Source organism: Sus scrofa, chromosome 9, assembly GCF_054392235.1.
Source record: "Sus scrofa isolate SSC_HxYL_T2T_F1_AM1 chromosome 9, Sscrofa_HxYL_maternal_Yorkshire_Landrace_v2.0, whole genome shotgun sequence".
Lineage (NCBI taxonomy): Eukaryota > Metazoa > Chordata > Mammalia > Artiodactyla > Suidae > Sus > Sus scrofa.
This window is the reverse complement of record NC_139391.1, coordinates 97127806-97146034: the sequence shown is the minus strand read 5'-3', so window position 1 is coordinate 97146034 and position 18229 is coordinate 97127806. Positions and strand designations below refer to the sequence as shown.

At 39.3% G+C, this 18229-nt stretch overlaps 1 protein-coding gene across 13 annotated transcripts in view; it reads left to right on the top strand.

Annotated features, from left to right (window-relative positions):
• The window catches only part of IGF2BP3 (insulin like growth factor 2 mRNA binding protein 3), a 167138-nt gene that overhangs the window by 32790 nt on the left and 116119 nt on the right, over positions 1 to 18229 (top strand). For all 13 annotated transcript variants that reach the window (XR_014815980.1, XR_002335868.2, XR_014815981.1 and 10 more), the window contains one exon: positions 14752 to 14800. Coding sequence is in view for 4 of the 13 variants with exons in the window: in XM_021063452.2 (XP_020919111.1) it covers positions 14752 to 14800 (49 nt within the window). In the remaining 9 variants the exon portion in view is untranslated. The remainder of the gene's footprint in view (positions 1 to 14751; positions 14801 to 18229) is intronic.

The following is an 18229-nucleotide window of genomic DNA, read 5'->3' as shown; positions in this document are numbered from 1 at the left end:
CTCCTGACCACCCTAATTTGAAGGAATATATTTATAATTTTCTATATTGTGTTAATGTTGACTTTTGAAAGAGTAACACTTCTCAGTCACACAGGCAGTGAATCTTTTATTGAAATAGCTCTCCCTGTTGTTTTCCTGCATGTGTGTGTCTATGATTAGTTGAAATACTTGTAGTGACTTTTGATTAAAGGCACATTTTCAGATTCTTAACATGAAGAGTAGAGAAATCTTTGGTTATTCAGGAGGCAAGGATCAGTTCGTGCCCTGTTAATTCACTTGTTATTTTTCAAAGTATTGTCATTTTGCCTTGCACATATCCTAAGGAAGCTGAAGAACTTTTAACTATATTCCTTCCTGAAAGGACATTTAATCTTCTACGAGAGAGAGATGGCAGTGCATATTTGCAAGTATTAGTAGTAAGAGCAACACATAGATGAACATTCAGTCTTTCTTGGCCTCTGCAAGTCCAGTACATTTGGCTTCAGTCAAATTTCCATCCACACACTTATGGTTATCAGACTGTCCTACATGGCTGAAGATGATAAAGGGTATACCTTTGAAAGATATCTTTATTTTAGTTAAGGGGACAGGGATGTTATTCCCATGGGGAGCTGGGGGATGACAGAAAAATCACTTGAGATTCTCATTTAGAATTGTAATGTTAAAACAGACTTTGGTTCTTCATTCTTCATTTAAGTATTGTTCAGTAATTGCCTGTTATGACTCAGGCAATTTGCTAGGCACTGGTGTATGCAGTGATGAATAAGATAGAAATGATTTGACCTTTATGGAACTAGCCCTGTTAAATTGACCTCAGTGGCCACCAAACTTATGTGTGTGTGTAACCACATTTCCCCGCCTCATCCCCAGAGATTCTGGTGTAGGAGATCTGTATGGAGGCCCATTTTAAGTTGGCCCTCCTGGTGATTCTAATGTAGATGCTCCCTGGACCACACTTGGAATGATATTCTTTACCTTTACAGTTGTGGGAACAGCATACCTTTCTTCTTTTCATTTCTTCCATCCACTATTGAATTCACTAGGATCTGTCATTCAGTTTAAGTGTTGCAGCAAATATCTTCCCTCACATCAACGGACAGATCATCTAGACAGAAAATCAGCAAGGCAACAGAGATGCTAAAGGACACAATAGAGAAGTTAGACTTACGTGACATTTTCAGGACATTACATCCAAAAAAATCAGAATATACTTCTTTTCAAGTGCATGTGGAACAATATCAAGGATTGACCACATACTGGGGCACAAAACTAACCTCAGCAAATTTAAGAGTATAGAAATTACTTCAAGCATCTTCTCTGACTACAATGGCATGAAACTAGAAATCAACCATAGGAGAAGAAATAAGAAAAAACTGACTACATGGAGACTAAACAACATGCTACTAAAAAGCCAGTGAGTCAATGAGGAAATCAAAAGGGAAATTAAAAAATGCCTCAAGGAGTTCCCGTCGTGGTGCAGGGGAAACGAATCTGACTAGGAACCATGAGGTTTCAGGTTCGATCCCTGTCCTCACACAGTGGGTTAAGGATCCATTGTTGCTGCGAGCTGCAGTGTAGGTCACAGATGCAGCTCAGATCCCACGTTGCTGTGGCTGTGGTGTAGGCTGACATCTACAGCTCTGATTAGACCCTTAGACCCCTAGCCGTATGCTGCAGGTGTGGCCCTAAAAAAGACAGAAAAGACCAAAAAAAAAAAAAAAAAAAAAAGCCTCAAGACAAATTTTAGTGAAAAGGCAAGCATTCAAAATCTACGGGATGCCACAAAAGCAGTTCTTAGAGGGAAGTTCATAGCAATACAGGCCTTCCTCAAAAAAGAAGAAAAAAAATCTCAAATCAACAACTTAACCTACTACCTAAAAGAATTAGCAAATACGCCCCCTGCCCCCCGGTGCTGCACATGCAGCATGCAGTAGTTTCTGGGCCAGGGAATAGAACCTGTGCCATTCAATGACCTGAGCCACCAGCGAACTGCATATATGTTTTTCTTTACATGTGACCTCCTGACTGTCAATCCAGTAGATGGGATTCAGTCTTTCACAGAGATTCTTTTTTTTTTTTTTTTCTTATCACAGAGATTCTTTTTTTTTTTTTTTTTTTTTTTTTTGTCTTTTTGCCATTTCTTGGGCCGCTCCCGTGGCATATGGAGGTTCCCAGGCTAGGGGTCTAATCGGAGCTGTAGTCACTGACCTACGCCAGAGCCACAGCAACGCGGGATCCGAGCCACATCTGCGACCTACACCACAGCTCACGACAACGCTGGATCCTTAACCCACTGAGCAAGGGCAGGAACCGAACCCGCAACCTCATGGTTCCTAGTCAGATTCGTTAACCACTGTGCCACGACGGGAACTCCTTATCACAGAGATTCTTAACCTGAGATCGACCTGATTTACTCTTAAATATCAATTGCTCCCTCCTTCCCAATTTTACTCACACTGCTTGAAAACTGTCCTAAAATGTCTTTCTTCTGCTAGATGGTAAAATTTTGCGGAAATAGAACTGAAGCCATAGAGCTTGCTAGAACTGTTGTATCTATAACTTTTTTCTTGATTAGTCTTATGCTGCAGATTGGAAATAATAGCTTATTTTTCTCTTAAAAATTAGTAAAGTTTATTTTATAAAACTCAAAAGCAAAAAGAAATTGAAAACTGCCCATGATTCTACCAAACAGAGGTTACATTGTCAGTATTTTTGGTGCTATACCTCCATTTCTGTTTGTGTACATGTGTGCACATTTTTTCTGCTTGGGGATATTTTTTTCATTTATTGTGGTAAAATGTGTTTTATTATTTCATTTTATTATTTTATTCTATTTTGCTTTTTATGGCTGTTCCTGTGGCATATGGAGATTCCCAGGCTAGAGGGACAATTGGAGATACAGCTGCCAGCCTACACCACAGCTCATGGCAACACTGGATCCTTAACCCACTGAGCGAGACCAGGGATAGAACCCACATCCTCAAGGATACTAGTTGGATTCATTTCCACTGTGTCACAACGGGAACTCCAAAACTCATTTTAAATGAGATCATATTCCTTGTTGTGTAATATGCTTTTTTTCAGTGAACAATGTTCTAAACATACATCCTAATTAAATATTACACATTTGTAGTGTCTCTGAGATTGGTAGTATATATTGTAATTTATTTAGATAATTGCTTTGTTTTTTAAACAGTTTTTAAAAATTTTTGAAGTTAAAAGTATTTTAGATCTTTACTTATTTATTGACTGCACAATTCAGCAGCTTGATGTGTGGATCTCAGTTCTTAGATCAGGGATTGAACCTGGCCCATGGTGGTGAAAGCACTAAGTCCTAATCACCAGCCCACCAGGGAACTCCCTAAACGATTTTATTGAGGTATGTTTTATACATTCAAGTGCATATTTTAATTTTTTAATTTATTATTTATTTTATTTTTTTGTCTTTTTGTCTTTTCTAGATCTGCACCTACATATGGAGGTTCCCAGGCTAGGGGTCTAATTGGAGCTGTAGCCGCCAACCTACACCACAGCCACAGCAATGCCAGATCCTTAACCCACTGAGCAAGGCCAGGGATCAAACCTGCATCTTCATAGATCCTAGTCAGGTTTTTTAACTGCTGAGCCATGAAGGGAACTTCTCAAGTGTATCTTTTTTTTTTTTTTGTCTTTTCAAGTGCATCTTTTTAAATTTACATTTTATTTTTTTCTTTTTCTTTCTTTTGTGTGTGTGTGTGTGTGTGTGTGTGTCTTTTGTCTTTATAGGGCTGCATCTACGGCATATGGAGGTTCCCAGGCTAAGGGTTTAATCAGAGCTGCTGCTGGCGACTTACACCAGAGCCATAGCAACGCCAGATCCAAGCCACGTCTGTGACCTAACTACATCACAGCTCATGGCAACGCCAGATCCTTAACCCACTGAATGAGGCCAGGGACCAAACCCGCAACCTCGTGGTTCCTAGTCAGATTTGTTTCTGCTGCGCCACGACGGGAACTCCCTATTTTTTATTTTTTAGTGGACGTGATTTTTTAATTTAACTGTAGCTAATTTACAATGTGTTAGTTTCAAGTGTACAACAAAATTTTATATATATATATGTGTGTATATATATATGTGTGTGTGTATATATATATGTGTGTGTGTGTGTGTGTGTGTGTATATATATATATATCCCTTTTCAGGTACTTTTCCAGTATAGGCTATTACAAGATACTCCCTGTGCTATATAGTAGGTCCTTGTTGTTTACCTATTGTATATATAGCAGTATGTATTTGTTAATCCTGAACTCTTATCTCCCCCGCAGCCCAAGTTCATCATTTTAAACACTGCAGGGCAATGACTTTTGACAACTGTATATACACCTGTGAAAGCACAACCACAGTCAACACATGGAACACTTCTATCCCTGACATTCTGAGTCTGTTACAGTTTTATCTAGAGAGGTAATGTAAGGAAGAGAATGGTTGAGAGGCTGCACTTCTAGTCAGAGGGTTTGATAAGAGACTGCTGAGTCAATGATGAGGCAGGATTATGCAGGTAGACGCATATCACCAGCCATGTGAAATGCATCTTCCCCCTGGTTTTCACTTACGTGGTGTATTTTGCTTTTCAAAAATTTAGATTGGCCTTTTCAAAAAAGTTCCTGAAGTATAGTTGATGTACAGTGTACAGCACAGTGATTAAGTTACATATGTATTTTTTTCCTGTTCTTTTTCAGATTCTTTTCCCTTGTAGATTATTACAGCATATTGAGTGTAGTTCCCTGTGCTATACAGTAGGTTCTTGCTGAGGCTGACTTTTTAAAGAGCTCATTCTTAATTGTATAAAATGAGAAAGGATGGATATAATCACATACTTGAGTATCGCAGTTAACACAAGTAATTTTTACTGAATTTGGCCAGGTTGTTGAACAAGTTCTCTTTTGGGCACAGCTGGAATGAAAGTCTACAGCCGGTGTAGAGTGCCCCCAAGTGGCAGGTTGAAGAGGTCACTCTCTACTGCTCTGAGTCCAGGCTTGGCTTTTTATTTGAAAATGACCACTCCACATATGGGCCATGTGAACTAGCTCTCTGTGTAAGAAAACAAGGCAAAGAAGAACATGTTACAAATTAGACTTGGTTTTCTCTTCCTATTGTCAGCTGGTGTTGGCTGTGTTAGATCATGATTCTAGCTTCAGCCTCTTTATCTGTGAAGTGGGAAAGTGGTGATTCTTTTGATTTCTATAAGTGATAGTAGGAAGAAAGAGAGAGACGAGCCTTTTGGGAGAAATAAGATAAAATGAACATTTAGGACGTAAAGTGGTTTGGATAGAAAGTTGAATTCTAATACACTTATGTGTCTTGTGTTAGGACTTGGTATGCAATGACCAGTTAAGTGCCTAGGTGTTGGTGTGGACTTGCCAGAATTGACCCATGTTCTTGGTGTTCATCTTTAACCTTGTCTGTTGAATGTCAATATTGAGTCTTGGTATGTGAATTGATTGTGTGGTTTAAAGCTGTGGGGTAAAGTAAAAATTTTACTTAAGGAGTTCCTGTCGTGGCGCAGTGGTTAACGAATCCGACTAGGAACCATGAGGTTTCGGGTTTGGTCCCCTGCCCTTGCTCAGTGGGTTAACGATCCGGCGTTGCTGTGAGCTGTGGTGTAGGTTGCAGACGCGGCTCGGATCCTGTGTTGCTGTGGCTCTGGCGTAGGCCGGCAGCTACAGCTCTGATTCGACCCCTAGCCTGGGAACCTCCATATGCCGCGGGAGCGGCCCAAGAAATAGCAAAAAGACCAAAAAAAAAAAAAAAATTACTTAAGATTGGCATATCTTTGACCTTTTGGATTTAACATGCAACCTATAATTTTTCTGACTTATTTTGGATAATGGTTATGTTATTTGCTGGATTGTAAGTGAACTTAGTTAGATGGAATACAGTGAGGAGGATAGACTCTAAATACCCATCTCTGGATTCTGACCCTGCCACTCATGAGCAGCATGTATTTAGACAAGGTATACTTAGTCTCCAGATGATAAAATGCTGACAGTGAGGGTTATATGAGATAACAGACGCTGTCTTAGGCAGTGTGGGCTGCTGTAACAAACTACTGTAGACTGGATGGCTTAATCAGTAGACATTTCTTTCCTCATTCTTCTTCTTCTTTTTTTTTTTTTTTTTTTTTTTTTTTTTTCGCTTTTTAGGGCCGCACCTGCAGCATATGAAGGTTCCCAGGCTAGGGGTTCGATCGGAGCTACAGGTGCCGGTTTGTGCCACAGCTCAGTAGGATCTGAGCCACGTCTGTGACCTACACCACAGCTCACGGCCACTCCAGATCCTTAACCCATTGAGCGAGGCCAGGGACGGAATCCGAAACCCCATGGTTACCAGTTGGATTCGTTTCCACTAAGCCACAGCAGGAACTCCTCCTTTTATTTTTTATTGTGGTTAATTCACAGTGTTCTGTCAATTTCTGCTGTACAGCGAAGTGTCCCAGTCATACCTATATACACACACACACATATATATACATTATTTTTGTTATAATATCCACTCTATACACACACACATATGCATTCTTTTTACTACATTATCCTCCTTCCATCACAGGTGATTGGATATAGTTTCCTGTGCTATACAATAGGATCTAATTGCTTATCCACTCCAGATACTATAGTTTGCATCTACTAACCCCAAACTTCCAGTCCATCCCACTTCCTCCTCCTCTCTCTTGGCAACCACAAGTAGACCAACAGACATTGCTGACAGTTCTGGAGGCTAGGGAGTCCAAGATCAAGGTACAGGCAGATTCTTGGGGGTTCTTGGTGAGAGCCACCTTCCAGGCCTGTAGACAGAGGCCTTCTTGCTCTGGGCAAACATAACCTTTCCTAAGTGTACGCCAGTGAAGAGAGTCCTGCTCGCTCTCGTTAGAAAAACAGTAATCCCATGGGAGTTCCTGTTGTGGCTCAGTGGGTTAAGAACCTGACTAGTATCCATGAAGATTTGGGTTCGATCCCTGGCCTCACTCTGGGTTAAGGATCCGGCGTTGCCGTCAGCTGTGGTGTAGGTCACAGACACTGTTCAGATCTGGTGTTGCTGTGGCTGTGGTTTAGTCTGGCAGCTGTAGCTCCAATTCAGCCCCTAGCCTGGGAACCTCCATATGCTGCGGGTGCGACCCTAAAAAGACAAAAATAAAAGAACAAAAAAACCCCACCACTGCAGCAAAAAAACAGCACTCCCATTATGGAGACTCCACCTCACGTTCTCACATAAGCCTGAATACTTCCCAAAGGCCCCATCTCCTAATACCACCACACTGGGGCTTAGGGCTGCAACATCCAATTTTGTGGGGGGTGGGGGTGGGGAATGACATAAACATTCAGTCCATAGCAGATACAAAGCATTTTTGTGTTTATATTCTTATTTATATTGTGTCAAGCTTTAATGGGGAGAAAAAGATGCAAATATAAACGACTTCTGGCAAAAGGCTAGTAACCTAAAACTTAAATTGAAAATAACAGAGTTGGCCCTCTGTGTCTGTGGGTTCTGCATCCACAGATTGAACCAACTGCCGATGAAAAATGTTTGGGGGAGAAAATTCCAGAAAGTTCCAAATAGCAAAACTTGAATTCATCTTGTGCTGGCAACAGTTTACATCTCATTTACATTGTATTTACAGCTATTTACATAGCATTTACATTGTATTAATTATTTTAAGTAATCTATTTTAAGTAATCCGTGGATTTTGGTATCTGAAGGGATCCTGGAACCAAGCCCCTCTGAATGTGGAAGGATGACTGTAATCAGCATGATGAAATGGTTTATTTCTCTTTCAAATAAAATATGTATTGTCTAGTGTGGCCTAGAAGCAATGACCAGCCCAATAACAGTAAGCACACTAGTGACCAGATTATCTCTGGGCATTATTTCTGACTAAAAGAAACCAGTATTCCATGTAGATAAAACTGGTTGCAAATGGGGCAGGAAGTGTACAAGTTGAACTTGAACTTGTATTATCGTAACAGAAAGCAAAAGAGATCTTCAAGATTGCTAGAGTCATTTGGAAGATAGAGGATCAATGTGGAGAGGCTTCCATTGACTAGCCAAAGATGGGGCAATGTGAGCAGCAAAAAGAAATTAATGGCATGAGTTGATACACACAAAATATCCACAAACCTGTAATGTTACTGACAAAAATGAACATTTGATCATCTTTGTGCAATGCCAGGGGACCAGTTCATCATTCTGAAAAGTTTGAAGTAATGATGTCTTGGAATTTCTTAAAGAAGAGGTTGAGGAGTTCCTGTCATGGTGCAATGGTTAACGAATCCGACTAGGAACCATGAGGTTGCGGGTTTGATCCCTGCCCTTGCTCAGTGGGTTAAGGATCCGGCATTGCCGGGAGCTGTGGTGTAGGTTGCAGACATGACTCAATCCTGCACTGCTGTGGCTCTGGTGTAGGCCGGTGACTACAGCTCCGATTAGACCCCTAGCCTGGGAACCTCCATATGCCGCAGGAGCGGCCCTAGAAAAGACACACACACACACACAAAAAAAGAGGTTGAGATGAAGATTTGCATGAAGCTGATTTATTTTGTTTTATTTTTTGGCTATGCCTGTGGTATGCGGAAGTTCTCGGGCCAGGGCTCAAACTTGCACTACAGCAGTAACTAGGGCCACAGCAGCAACAATCAGAAATCTTGGCAGCTGATTAGTTTTGGAGATGATTTCAAGAAGCAGGAGTGAGAGAATGGGGAGAGTGAAATGAGGGTTTAGGATAGGCCAATGAAGGGTACTTTCCTGAGGTTGCCATAAGGAGACAGGATCTTAGAGAAATGCGCAGAATGCCTTCCAGGTGGGAGACTGGGGCATTTATCTGCTGCTTCTCACATTCTTTTCCGTAAGTTGCAGATTATCTTGAAAGATTCATCTATTCTTTGCTTCTGGGCTGTTCTTGAACTCTGCTGAGGCTTTGCAGGAAAACCTGAGGTGAGGAGTTCCTGTTGTGGCTCAGTGGTCTCTCTAAAGATTTGGGTTCAACCCCTGGCCCCGCCCAGTGATTTAAGGATCTGTTGTTGCCTCAGGCTATGGCATAGTTGCAGATGAGACTCAGATTTGATGTTGCTGTGGCTGTGGGGTAGGCTGGCAGCTGCAGCCCCAATTTGACCCCGGGCCTGGAAACTTCCAAATGCTGCAGATGCAGCCCTAAAAAGAAGTAAGAAAAAACTGAGGTGAAACAGATTCCTGAGGTGTGTTCTTAGGGATGGAAGGAGGTCCAACAACTTGAACATGCCTGAGACTGTCTTGCACAGCTGTGATGAACTCAAGAGGTGAGCAAGGGGATGTCATAAGGGGCACAAAAACATCTGATGCAGGAGGGAAAGAATCAAATTTTTATCCTGTCTTTACTGGCCTTACTGTTGTTCAGTTTCCAGATACTTGATAAAGGAAAATTATTCCTTTATGGAAGAACTCCAGATAAATAGAAAAATATGGAAGGCAGGATGGAATGAGAAAATCAGTTTTTCACCTGGAATAAAACAGTAGATTTAGGCAGTGATCATTAGTAACTGCAGTACCACAGGAAGACCACCTGTGATGAAGAGATGATGTATCTTTTCACCAACATACAAAAGCTCCCTTGTGATAGTTTCTCTCTAAACAGCAACAAAAGCAAATTGAATTTTCAGATGTAATCACCACTTTTATAGGAGTCAGAGTAATATATTAAACACCATTATGGGAGTGTAATTGGCAAAATCTAGGAAGTGAAAATCTAGAGGTTTGACAGGTTTTTTTTGTTTGTTTGTTTTTTTTTGGTCTTTTTTCCTTTTTAGGGCGGCACCTGTGGCATATGGAGGTTCCCAGGCTAGGTGTCCAATTGGAGCTGTAGCTGCCGGCTTACACCAGAGCCACAGCAATGCGGGATCCGAGTCGCATCTGCAACCTACACCACAGCTCACGGCAACGCCGGATCCTTAGCCCACTGAGCAAGGGCAGGGATCAAACCCGCAACCTCATGGTTCCTAGTTGGATTTGTGAACCACTGAGCCACAACGGGAACTCCAGGTTTTTTTTTTTTTTTTAATTTTATTTTCCAAGTAAGTGACAAGGATAAAAAAGGAAATATGTTGCTTATGAGACTAGAGTTATACTGAACCAACTGCAGTGTATGGCTCCTTCTTGTTGTTGTTGGCTGTGCCTGTGGCATGTGGAAGTTCCCAGGCCAGGGATTAAACCTGTGCCACAGCAGTGACCCAAGTTGCTGCAGTGACAGTATAAGATCCTTAACCTGATGCGCCCCAAGAGAACTCCTGTTGGGATCTTGATATGAACAAATCAGCTGTAAAAAGAGGGTTATTAGGCAACTCAAAATAGGGTGGATATCTGTTATGGAAGAATTTTTGTTAATCATTTTTAAGAGCAATAATGGTGATAGTTTATTTTTTATTTTATTAAAATTTTTTTATTATAGTGGATTTACAATGTTCTGTCAATTTCTGCTGTACAGCAAAGTGACCCAGTTATACATTTTTTTTTCACATTATCCTCCATCATGTTCCATCACAAGTGACTAGGTATGGTTTCCCTGTGCTGTACAGCAGGATTTCAAAAAATTTTTTTTATTATAGTTGATTTACAACATTCTGAAAATTTCTGCTGTATAGCAAAGTGACCCAGTTATACACTTACAGATAATCTTTTTTCACATTATCTATTTTTGTTTTTGTTTAGTGGGCCATACCTGGGGCATATGGAAGTTCCTAGGTGTGGAATTGAATCCGAACCCTAACTGTGACCTGGGCCACTGCAGTGGAAGTCTTGGTGAGAGTTGTTTTTAAACAAAAGTTCTAATCTTTTGTTGGTATTTACAGATGTATTGTATCATGATAGGCCATGTAAGAAGGTCTTCTTGGTATAGGTGTGAGTATAGAGAAATAAGATCTGGTGATCATACTTGATAAGCTGGTATGGGCATATGGAGGTTGATTTTTTTTTTCTTTTTTTTCTTTTTATTGTTTTATTTTTATGATTTTTATTTTTTTCCATTATAGCTGGTTTACAGTGTTCTGTCAGTTTTCTACTGGATGGCAAGGTGACCCAGTCATACATACATACATACATTCTTATTTAAAAATTTCTGTAAAATCAATTTAAATCAGTTTATCCCATTTATTGCTAAAAACTTTAAAAATACCTTTAGGAATCTACATGAGCTTTTCCCTTGGCTCCTTATCCTGTAATTAAGTCAGTTTATAATAATGAATACTCAGTTTTCATCACAACTATTTCAAGCACAGTTAGGCATATTTTAAAGGTTAAATGAGAACTTAAACTACCTCTTTTTCCCCTATGTGGGGAAAACCCTTAAATTTTGTATGATTAACTTATAAATACAGTGTGTGGAAGTTTTCTTTTAAAACAGCACTGGTGATTAAATCAGTATTTTCCTGTTTCTGTCTTCAAACTTCAGTGTGGCTGTTTCTCACTCCCCCATAAGCTCTGAGAAATCATTGGAAATGTTAGTGGTTTCTGGATGGTGGATCTGTTGAGTTCTGTGATTTCTTCCTCCTCTATGTATTATAACAAATGTTACTTTTATTTTGTTTATTTATTTTTTGGCCGCACCGCAACATGCAGAAGTTCCCGGGCCAGGATCAAACCCGCACCACAGCAGTGACATTGCTGGATCTTTAACCAGCCAAGTCACCAGGGAACTCTAACAAATGCTACTTTAACTATCAGTTGAGTGCCTCTTAGGTGCCAAATACTGTTCCAGGCTCTGTATGTGCCAGCGACCAAGACAGCCTAATGATGTCCTGCTGTTAAGGGGTGTGAGCCTTGGTACTGCTTAGGTGTGTTTGAGGAGGTGGTGAAATACCAGTTTATTTTGGTGGTAGTTAAAGTGAACTCTCATGATTTGGTAATCACATGGTAGAAACAAATATCAATACCCATTTTCTTGACTCTTAAGTGTTTAGAATCAAACCTAAACGTAATGTAATTCTAGAAGCTCGGATGGGAGAGGCGAGCTCAGAAAGCAGGTGATAGTGTTTTGATTGTGTATAGCCACCTTGATTAGTACAGGTGTGTGGGATAGATTTTCTCAGCTGCTTTCCAGGTTAGAACTTTGTGTTCATGTGCTAGATCATTAGAATTCATGCCTTTGCCTGGTCTCTTTTATTTGTGCTGAGCCTTTTGGCTCTTGTACTGAGAAGAGTGGAACATGGGGTTAGGAACCAGAGGTGAAACTGTAGAGTTTAAGATGAGTTCCTGGGTAAGTGATAATGAACAATTGTAGATGTCAAAACATTTAACTGTATGACAATAATCCTGGTGTTTGTCTAAAATGAAAGTTGAGAGAATCAGGTAATGGAAACTGGATAGCCATTTAAGTGAAATCATTATTCTGAAGTAACTTATAAGTAAATGGGTGTCAGATGTACATTTTGAAGAATGTGTGGGGAAAACATGACTAATGGATTACTTCTAATGTGCAAAAGATGGTATCCTATTTAAAGAACTTCTTGGGAGCCCTGTGGAGTAGGTACTTGTTTTTGTAATCATGAATAATTACCTGTTAATTTGTAATAATGAATAATTACAGACCTGAACTCTGTATGAACACTTATGTGTTTGCTTTTGGGAAAATTTTTTGCTAATATATATGCACTCAGAAAAATGAGTCAAATAGAAATGAAGATGTGGTTTCTGTTATTTCTTACTATGTCAAATGCTTGGTTAAGACAGATTAGTAGTTGAAAATGTGTAGTAAATAATTCTTTGTCCCTTGGTTACCCAGAATAAATATTTACACAGTGTGAGTAACTTTTCTGCTAGCTAAAGAAATATATGACAGATATGGAATCTATGTTTTAGGAATGCTTTTAATAGGGTGTATTTTTTCAGGCTTTTGTAGAAAATATAAAACTTATACAAAAGGAGAGATAAAGTACACATCCTGCAGCTTTAATAGTTATTAGTACATGATCCCAGAATACCATATGTAAATTCTAAGACTAGGTGGTGTTTGAAAATTTTCCCTTAAATTGACCTTCTCCCACTGTCTCTTTGGTACATTGCCCTGGGTGCCTGTGTTTTATTTTACTGTCTCTTAAAAATAATGTAAAAAATGCTTTTTCCTTGATCCCCTATTTTATGATTACAACAAATATGATGTACCTGAGTTTGGTTAATCTTCATGTTCTTTAGAGTTCCCTAGGATAGGGAGTGGCTTTGGCATTTACTTGTGCTTAGCCTTTGGGGGAATAGGAGAGACAAAGGACTAGGCTATGAATCTAGTCTAAATTGGTAGGTTTTGCTTTAATACTTAAAAAAAGGTCATTTGACCTAGAAAGGGAAATTAGCTGTAGGTCTAGAAGTGAAATAATTTTTTTTTTTTTTGGTGAAAATACATTTTTTAAAAGATTTTTATTTTTTCTGTTATAGTTGATTTACAATATTCTGTCAATTTCTGCTATACAAGCAAAGTGACCCAGTCATACATATATATATATATATATTTTTTTTTCTCACATTATCCTCCATCATGTTCCATCACAAGTGACAAGATACAGTTCCCTGCACTATACAGTGGGATCACATTGCATATCCATTCCAAATGCAAGAGTTTGCATCTCCTAACCCCAAACTCGCAGTCCGTCTCGAGAAATTAAATAATTTAATTAGTTCACTTGCGATTTCATGCTCAGTTGCTGTCTCTCTCTCTTTTTTTTAAATAGCTAGTTGACTGTAAATTCCTTTCCCTTCTAAGGGTGTAACTGGTGTGTGGTATCTATAGTACAGTCTCCCATAATTACTGTCTCTTGCTTCCTTCCACCCTCCCCTTTCTTGGATAGTGTTGAGGAAGGGGTAGAAAAAGAAGAGATATTTTCTTATTACATAAAATGTATGCTATGTTATATATATAGATATATACATATAGAGAGATATATAGCATATGTGTTGGCATTTGAACTAAGGTGGGGGGATTTTTAATGTATTCTATACCATGGACTCTATGGACCTCTTAGGATGTTTTCAAATGCTCAAAATAAAAAAAGATTATTAAAGGAAATTATTTTGAAATACAGTTAGGAAAATGTTAAAGCTTATGGTAGTACATGTTTCTTAACATAAGCCACAAGTTCTAGCAACATAGCTAACTTTCACAGAAATGAGTATGTATACATGATATTTGAAGATCTGCAACAACTTAATGTGATATGGAAATAGCTGATTATATTAATGTCAAAAGTACAATTCATGTAATTATATGATGGTTGGATGCCAACAGTAATAATCAAAGGCAGTGCTCAATTTCAATTAAGGGGTAGTGAAAATAAGTATGTGGCTGCCGTTGCACCCCACCCTTTCTATCCAAGTTCCTTGAATTCTATCCATGGACCCCTTGGCTGGGATCCCAGATTAGCAACATGTGGACTAAGACTTATTTGTGTTCTGGGATGCTTACTTTGAGGTTAAAGGGTTTGAATTTAGAATACAAAATTGTGTCTGCCAATTTGAGTGGTTTTTAGAATAAACTGTAACGATTCAGTGATGTTAGATTTCCAAACGGTCTAAATGTGCATCTTGTGATTTATTTTGTCCCCTCTTGCCTTCTTGGGCTGTATTTTCTTATTGTATGTTGGTTTGTAGTTAATATAAAATTAATGTCTTAAATAGTTTCTAAATATCCATGTTGGCTATTAATATCTTTTGCTTGTATGTTTTTTTTTTTCCTTTTAAAAAAAATTTTAATTCTTCTGCAGGATTCGGAAACTTCAGATACGAAATATCCCGCCTCACTTACAGTGGGAGGTAAGAATTTCTCTATTTAAAATTAAGATTTCGGTATCTAAGCCTATTTGTTTTTCTGAAGGTTTTTCTCCTGCTCCCAATTCTTGGATATGCTAGAACACAGTATCCTTCTCTTTTATGATCTGTGTCTTACAGTGGGCTTTTCTTTGTTAGGGGTACACCATCTTTTAAAAATCTGCTGTTTGAGATAAAGTTGAAATAGATTCTGCTAACTGGGTAAACTTCCTCATTGAGTTACATCCCAACAGAATCTTGATCTTTCTGATGAGTTTTGCTAATTGTCTTTAAATATGGAGCTTTGTTCTCAGTCCCCCCCCCTTTAAAAGCAAATGATGCTATTTATGCTTTATTTTAAAATGTTACTATGCTTTCTTTTGCTCAGATGGTGGCACTGTAGTAATTGTATATAAGCACAAACCTTTTAGCCCAATTCAGTAGCCTGTGCCGGCAATTTCCAAGCCATGCTGATGATGTCATGGTGAGAATTTGAGACCCCAGTAGTTGAAAAGATAAAAGAAAATATCTGTTGACTCTTCCAGATAATGGAACCTGAAAGTTCTTAAAACCCCCTTTGGAGAAGGTGGTGCAGGGAAAACTGCTCAGGTTTTATGTGTTTTTCGTACAAAAATCAAGACTAAGGAGCTCTGTGTGTTTCACATTAGTCTTCTAAAATGACATTTAAGAGTCACTAAATCAGAAGCTTCATCAAAATGCAAAGAATGATTAAAAAGTTTCTTTGGTGAGTTGAGGGAAGCTGGTCTAACTCTCTAAGGTCGCAGTTGGTAACAAATCTATGCTCAGAATGTTTTACAGCATATTTATTTTCAGAACAATGTTACTGAGTTTAATCTCGGCAGAGGATTTGGTTCTTTGGTCTATGTTGAATATTTTTTTAAGTTATGCAATGTATAAAAAGTATACTTTTGGAGTTCCCGTCGTGGCGCAGTGGTTAACGAATCCGACTAGGAACCAGAAGGTTGCGGGTTCGATCCCTGCCCTTGCTCAGTGGGTTAACGATCCAGCGTGGCCGTGAGCTGTGGTGTAGGTTGCAGACGCGGCTCGGATCCCATGTTGCTGTGGCTCTGGCGTAGGCCGGTGGCTACAGCTCCAATTAGACCCCTAGCCTGGGAACCTCCATATGCCGCGGGAGCGGCCCAAGAAATGGTAAAAAGACAAAAAAAAAAAAAGTATACTTTTGGAGTTCCCCTGGTGTCACAGCAGGTTGAATGTCTGGCAGTGTCACTGCTATGGCTTGAGTTTGCTGCTGTGGTGTGGGTTTGATCCCTGGCCTGGGAATTTATGCATGCGTTGGGCACGGCCAAAAAGAAAATGAAGAAAAAGAAGTATACTTTTGGTAGGTGGAAACAGTAATTTACTAGATTAAACTCAATGCATTTTCTTCTTTTAGTTTAGTATTTGTTTAGGGAATTCAGTAGTTTGGAGGATGGGTTCCTGAATCAAGGGTTTATGATATCAAGATTACTGATTTAATCCCCTTTTTAATTTATTTTGAAGTATAGTTGATTTACAATGTTAGTTTCAGTTATACAGCAAAGTGTGATTCAGTTATATATATATATATTTAGTTATATATAATGTTTCAGATTCTTTTCCATTATAGGTCAAGATACTGAATATAGTTCCCTGTGCTTATAGTAGGTCCTTGTTGTTAATCTGTTTTATATGTAGTAAAGTGTATCTGTTAATTAATCCCCTTTATTTGACATGAGCAATATTAAATATGATTTTTTGTTTGAGAAACTATCTGGTGTAATGTAGCTTTAAATGAATTAGTCAAATGGTGGCAGTCAGTTTTAAGTAAGTGAATTACTAGCAAAGTAGTATATCAGCTATAGGCAAATGGCAGTTTCCTTTTAATTCATTCATAGTATCTCTTTAAATTTAGGTTGAAGTGGCTTCTTGAGCATTGTTTTTTATATTTTTGGTGGCTTTTTTTTTTTTTTTTTTGCCTTTTAGGGCCACACTCGTGGCATATGGATGTTCCCAGGCTAGGGCTTGAATTGGAGCAACAGCTGCCTTCCTGAGCCATAGCCACAGTGACAACAGATCCGAGCCATGTCTGTGACCTACACCACAGCTCATGTTCAGTGTTGAAAGAATTAAGGAAGAACAGATACTGAATTGTGAAGAAGCATGGAACTAGATTTTGAAATTCTTGACCTTTGATCCCTTTAAAAACTTAAATGATGGTTTGGAATACTAACAGAAACAAATTTATTGAGAGCTTGTCAGGACCAGGATGAGCTTTTGGTGTATTTCTTTTTCTTGAAGACTTGTATGAATCCCAACTGTTACTTCCTTTTTAAGGAGACTCTTAGTATAATTGATTTGTATACACTGAATATGCTGATTGTCTCGTCCAAAACCTTTTCATGGAAGGTGATAATATTGCACTTAAAGCCCTGGACTCTGTATAACAGAGGGTTTAGACTTTCTTAGAATGACTGAAAATGGAATAACCAGACATTATTGCAGGCCTTGTGATATGATGTAATAAGAAATACACAGCAACATAAATGAAATACTCATGTCAAAAAATAGAGGTTTGGAGTTCCCGTCGTGGCGCAGTGGTTAACGAATCCGACTAGGAACCATGAGGTTGCGGGTTCGGTCCCTGCCTTTGCTCAGTGAGTTAACGATTCAGCGTTGCCATGAGCTGTGGTGTAGGTTGCAGACGCGGCTCAGATCCCGCGTTGCTGTGGCTCTGGCGTAGGCCGGTGGCTACAGCTCCGATTCGACCCCTAGCCTGGGAACCTCCATATGCCGCGGGAGCGGCCCAAAGAAATAGCAAAAAGACAAAAAATAAATAAATGAATAAATAAATGTCTAAAAAAAAAAATAGAGGTTTGACTGAATTCAATTTCTTTTCTTCCTTCCTTCCTTCCTTCCTTCCTTCCTTCCTTCCTTCCTTCTTTGTCTTTTTAGGGTCGCATTTGTGGATGTGGCATATGGAGGTTCCCAGGCTAGGGGTCTAATCAGAGCTGTTACTGCTGGCCTACACCACAGCCACTGCAACACCAGATCCGAGCCGCATCTGTGACCTACACCACAGCTCACAGCAATGTCAGATCCCTAACCCACTGAGTGAGGCCAGGGATCGAACCCGCAACCTAATGGTTCCTAGTCAGATTTGTTTTCACTGAGCCGCAACAGGAATTCCTGAATTCAGTTTCAATCTGATTTTGAATTTGTAAGAAATATAGAAGACAGAGGCATAAATGAGAAAATGGCATAAAGAAACACCAATGTAATTCTAGAATATGGGACATCCCGCAGGATAAATGACACTGTGTCAAATGATAGTGTATTGAAAGGGAAGGGGGCTGTGGTGAAGTAAGACTTAGGAGGGTAACAAAAATGCAAGCATACACGTGCACTAAGTTATTTATGAACCATTTAAAAAGTCCT